Source organism: Ixodes scapularis, unplaced genomic scaffold (genome assembly GCF_016920785.2).
Source record: "Ixodes scapularis isolate PalLabHiFi unplaced genomic scaffold, ASM1692078v2 PGA_scaffold1__304_contigs__length_218370807, whole genome shotgun sequence".
Lineage (NCBI taxonomy): Eukaryota > Metazoa > Arthropoda > Arachnida > Ixodida > Ixodidae > Ixodes > Ixodes scapularis.
In genome coordinates this window covers 49,298,320-49,304,319 of record NW_024609846.1, presented here as the reverse complement: position 1 = coordinate 49,304,319, position 6,000 = coordinate 49,298,320, and the positions used below count along the sequence as shown (strand labels likewise).

The 6,000-nt window shown below is 46.1% G+C and overlaps 1 protein-coding gene across 1 annotated transcript in view; it reads left to right on the top strand.

The window, feature by feature from the left end:
- The first annotated feature begins 206 nt into the window (after positions 1 to 206).
- The window catches only part of LOC120851100 (flocculation protein FLO11-like), a 46,397-nt gene continuing 40,603 nt past the window's right edge, over positions 207 to 6,000 (top strand). Inside the window, exon 1 of the mRNA XM_040223653.2 lies at positions 207 to 498. Within this exon, the coding sequence (XP_040079587.2) occupies positions 207 to 498 (292 nt within the window). The remainder of the gene's footprint in view (positions 499 to 6,000) is intronic.

Here is a 6,000-nt window from a genome sequence, read left to right as displayed (position 1 = left end):
AAAAGAAGAAGGGCAAGTGAACCCATGGATCGAATTCAGTTGAGGAGGACGACGAAGAGTAAGTGAGCGAAGGACGTTCCAGACCGCTTGTCCTAAATTTTTTTTTCGTAAACTGCTGAACCAACTGCCTATTTTTGAGAGTTTGAGGCCAAAAAAGAGCATTCCGGACTCAGGCCCAGAGACCAAGGGCTCTGAAGAAGACCGCAATGGACGAGTACACACAAAATGGTCAGACACCTCTGATTCCCACCGAAGAACCTATGGACCATTTATACTCGGTGGACCCATGCAGTCAAGCAACCAAGCCGCCAGGTACATTCAACAATGAAGACTCACAGTCTGCTAACATCACTCCTGCGCAGCGTGAGCCACAAGTCAACATGGATCACATGCAAGCTTCTTCGAACGCCGACGACGATGGCTTCACTGTCTACACGTCACGGAAGCGGAAGTGTCAGCACGAAAACAACGGGGAGGTGAATCAACTTCAAGAGACAGGTTTGACTGTCATTTTTATACCCGCAAATCCTGCTGTCTGTCTTACCAAACTAAGTAGCCTAAAACTTTCGGAAGCGCTGGAGACAATATGTCAGGAATGTATCCTAATGATCCGCCCCAACAAGCGACTAAATCTGATAGCGGTTGATACTCGTAATGCCTACGCAACGAAACTCCTTCTCAAGGTTACCACACTATGCCAAGTAGACGTGAGGGCTTATGAACCGTGTCCACGCTCAGCAGCAGTAGGTATCATAAAGGGCGTAGATCAAGAGATCACCGACATGCAACTACAAGATGAGCTGAGTGCCGAACCAGTGCCCATTCTGCATGCCCGAAGACTTGGAAAATCATCCGTTGTGAAGGTACAGTTTGCAACCACACAACTGCCGGATTACGCTCTTCTTTCTCGTGTCCGCTATCGAGTCTTTCCCTTCGAAGAACGCCCTTTACAGTGTACAAACTGTGGCCGCTACGGCCACAAGACTGTTGCATGCTTCCGCGAAACAATTTGCAGTCGATGTGGAGGAAAACACGATCGAAATGCCTGCGAATCTGTAGAGCCAAAATGCATTAACTGTGGAAGCTGTCATGAGGCGCTAGCTCAAGGGTGCCCGAAACGGATCGAACAAAAAAGGCTAGCAGAAGTTCGAAGACAAGGCCACACAACAGTATCGAATAACTCACAGGCTCACGTTCAACACGAGACAACCCACCAGAACCAACAGTCCCAACCACGCGATCTGAATGACTTTCCTTCCCTCCCATCAACCAGCAAAGAAGACGTCCAAGTCAACCAGAGTTTGAGCCAGAATGCTGTGAAGCGCACGTACAGTGACTCCTTGAAATCGGTAGAACCTCAGTCGGCACCTGTATTGAAGAACGACACCATACACTCTATCTCACCACCACCACCTATAAAAGGAACCTCCTCCGAAACTCCACATAGAGAGTACTTGAATGCACGTGAGAAAACCGCGAAACCAGTAAGCTGTACTTCTGAGCCAAATATCGCGAATGACGGTGAGTCCATATTCAGCTCTGCCCTCAGAATCATAATTGATATCATAAGTCGTTTCTTAAATACTCAGCAATCAGAATGGGCTAAAATGATCCAGAAAGGACTTGATTTAATCAGTCCTCTCCTTTTTGCCTGGATAAAGTAGAATGTTTTCAAGATAGTTTGAGTGCAACAACGGTATTTCAATGGAATGCAAATGGACTCAGATCAAAACTTTCTGATTTTAAACAACTTGTTTTCAAGTACCGTTTTCCTGTACTAGCTATAACGGAACCTAAGATTAGCGATTATTCAAATTTTAAAATTTCGGGATACACGTTTATCACTTCAAAGAGAACATGCGGAAACAGCCGCGCCATACTGGGAATAAGAAAAGATCTTACTTATGCTGAAGTTGAAGTAGCCCCCCATGACACAAATGAATACGTTTGTGCCATTGTTAACGACAAAAACAAAAATATAACTGTCATCTCCGCTTACACTGAGACTCGGGGAGCTTTTGATTCAAAACGCGTCGAGACTCTTCTTCGGAGTACCCCCTCTCCGCATTTTTTATGCGGTGACTTTAATGCCCATCATGAGTTCTGGGGTAGCGTCCGGAACGACCAAAGAGGGTGCCAGATCAGTGAACTCGCAGAAAGTTTGAACTTAGTCCTGTTGAATGACGGGAGTCCAACCTTTTATAGAGGAGAAACTGTCAGTAGCGTTCTAGATCTGACATTTGTGTCAGCTAGCTATGTCAAACATGTTGCCTGGTCAACTGATCTTGAGACCAGGGGAAGTGACCACATGCCGGTCCTGACGTTTGTCCGTGGCTTTGACAAAAGCAGAAAACCACATTCTATATCTGTTACTGATTGGGACAAGTTCTCTACGCTCGCCAGTGATTTAATTACAGCAACAACAACCAATGATCAGCTATTGCCTTCCCTAACAAACTGCATATTGCAGGCGACTCGGAAAATAACCCTGCCTTTCAATCGAACAGAGGTAGACATAGAGTACGAAAGGTTACGGGCAATCCGCAGACAAGCAGAAAGAAAAGCTAGACGCACAAAAGATCCTGAGGACTACCGCAATGTCCGGAGAGCACAAAAAAAGGTACGCAAACATCTTGACGCTCTTAGCCGACGTCGATGGAGAGAGCTCTGCTCATCCTTAGATGCAAAGAAACATCTGTCTCAACTGTGGAGAGTGATCCGCGGAATCAGAGCGCCTGCTCAACAACAATACCCATTTAGGGCCCTCGCATTGCGTGAGAGATCTACAGATATTGAAATTGCTGAGGCATTTTGTCGCCTTGTTACTCGAAGCTCAAGCTATATCCAATGTCCAAAACGCCATGTTGTTCATTCACCGTCATCAAACGAAATCTTTCTCGATTGTCCCTTTACTCTTGCAGAGCTGAGTCATGCACTACAGGACTCAAAAAAGAAATCGTCACCTGGTCCTGACGCAATAACCTACTCGGCACTCTCACGGCTGGATGAGCACTCAAAACGCAGACTACTCGAATACTATAACCAATCATTTTCTACAGGCGTGCTTCCACGAGATTGGAAGCGAGGCAAGATCATCCCCGTTCTGAAACCTGGACGTTCACCTCTTGACCTGGGATCATTTCGACCAATCGTGCTAACCAGTTGCGTGTGCAAAATAATGGAGCGAATGATCCTCTCAAGAATGACATGGTACATCGAAAAATCCAAGTTGTATCCTGAAGAAATGTCTGGATTTCGTATTGAACGTTCTGCCACAGACAGCGTAGTCGATCTGGTTAGTTCGGTCGAGCAAGGCATTGCCGATAGAAGCAAAACTCTAGCTATCTTCATAGATATCCAAAAGGCCTTCGATTCCATCACGCACGAAGCAGTTTTGTCTGCAATGGCTGAGCATGGTTTTGGGGGGAATGTTTTTAACTGGGTGAAAGACTACCTTAAAGAGCGAACTATCTTTATGCAGACAATTGACGGAGACACGGAAGACCACACAGTGGAGCGAGGTGTACCACAAGGAGGAGTACTAAGTCCTACGCTCTTCAATATTTCGCTTGTATCCTTACGCCGGAAGCTCCCTAGGCATATTCAGCTTTCGATTTACGCCGATGATATCTGTATGTGGTCGACACACGCTAATCGTTTCGTCAGCCAGCGGAGACTTCAGCACGCTCTTGCTGAAATCAGCCTATATTTACGAGAACGGGGAATGTGCCTATCTCCCGAAAAAACTGTGGCCATGGCGTTCACACGAATGTCGATGAAACGTTTTCCTTTAGTCCTTGCTGGAAATCTCATCCCATACCTACCAACACATAGGTTTCTCGGTTTTTTAATCGATAAAAACCTGACCTGGACACCACATATAAAATACCTTAAATCGAAGCTTGGTTCCGCGTCCAATATCCTTCGCTGCCTTACAGGAAGGACTTGGGGCAAGTCTTGCACATCTATGCTGAAATTACAGGACTCTTTAATTAATTCTCTCATCAGGTACAGCCTACCAGTTTTGCAGAACATTTCTGCCACGAACTTTAGGAGTCTGCAGGCAGAGGCAAATAAGTCTTTAAGAATTTGTCTTGGCGTCCCTGGTGGAACTTCAAATGTTGGCACAATTGCAGAAGCTGGAGCACTTCCTTTGACAACAATGCGCATGCAAGAAACGTTAAGAATACACCTAAGGCACAAATCTCGACACAAGCGGCATTATCTCATAAATTTGAATCGTGAAAGACCAAGCTCTGGGTTCGGTAAAGCCGTGGATGAACTGCAAAAGAATATTCCTCCTTCAGCCAAGTATTATGAAACCCCATCCTGCCCTCCCTGGACACTGCATGTCCCAGAAGTTTTTATGAATGTGCCAGGTCTCATCCAAAAAGCAGCACAGTCGCAAGTAATTCAACTTCAATTGACGCTCAGTCATATTCACTATGCATACTTTGACCGTGTGCATATATACACAGATGGCTCTACACGTACTAGTACATCAGCCTCTGCAATAGTTATACCAACTCTCAATACAACCCGTAGCTTCAAGCTGTCACACAATGTCCCTTCAACAACTGCGGAGCTACACGGAATTAAGATGGCACTCCAATTCATCCACTCTCAAACAGTTTCACAAAAGTGGGCAATTTTGACAGACTCACGGGCTGCGCTGCAGTCATTAAAGCATTCCCTCACCTCTTCATCCAACCCACACTTGTGTTTTGAGCTTTTGTTTAGCTACGCAGAGCTCAAAAGAAGCGGGCATGATGTGGTATTCCAGTGGATTCCGGGGCACACCGGAATAGCTGGAAATCAGGCTGCAGATGCTGCTGCCTCTAATGGTCACCTATTACAAACCACGGACACCGTACCTTTTACGAAAACAGACGCTCGATCGTTAATTATGTCACTTGGTAGAGAGGACTTTAGAAAACTTTGGAAGTCACCAGACTATCATTACAAGCCACTTTTCAGAATCGATCCTTCTCTAAAAGGAATATCTCCAAAACATTTACCAAGGAAGCTCGAGACCCTTTACCACCGCATACGTCTTAATGTCGCATATACAAATCTCCAAAGATTTAGGTATGGCCACGCGGCTAGCCCGAATTGTCAACAGTGTGGTATACCCGAAGATCTCAATCACATTTTTACAAGTTGCTCTAAATTCGATGACGCAAGGTGGACACTACAGGCCACCTTACAACAACTTTATGGCGAAGCTTACAGTTTTAAAAACATGCTAGAAACTTGGAAGCCGCAAGATAAGCAACGAGGACCATTAGACGCGTTTACAAACTTTCTCGAAGAAACTGGGCTGATAGACCAACTTTAACTTTACCGGGAATCGTTTAACTATATACGTACAGCCTACGTGAGGCGACGTGAACTGAAAGTGAACACTAACTCATTTATATCTCGTGTGTGTTTATGGACAATAGTGAGCAATGACTCAGTGTTTCTGCGGTACAACGACGTTTCGTTTCTTCATCTGTGACGGTGTGAGTTGGTGTCTTCAGCATTACAACCCTATGACTGATATGTGAAAATCTGAACCTGTATCCCTGCCTTCCCTGCATTTCTGCATTCTTCTGCAACCTTTCTTCCCGCCTCCCTTCCCATGCAGAGTAGCCTGCCAGACTACGTGTTTTGGCTAAACTCTCTGTTGTTCTTCCCAATAATAAAAAAAAAAAAAAAAACCATGGATCGGTTCAGAGGGAGAAAGAAAGATGACGAAGAAGAAGGATTTTGGAGTGCGTGCAGAAAGGGCGTGGAAGAAGACGGGCCGAAGAGAACGTCCAGAGGGTGGAACGACACCATCGGCCAGGGCAATCGGCGGCCTCCTACTGCCTGACCAGCAGCCTGTTCCAGCGAGGGCAGCGCATAGAAACCTACGCTGCCCGGCTTCCTACTGCGCGAGCACTGGTTGCGGTGACTCTTGGGGCCGCCGACGGAAGCCAACCGCTCCCGCTCCTGACTGCCTGCCACAACCGTCGG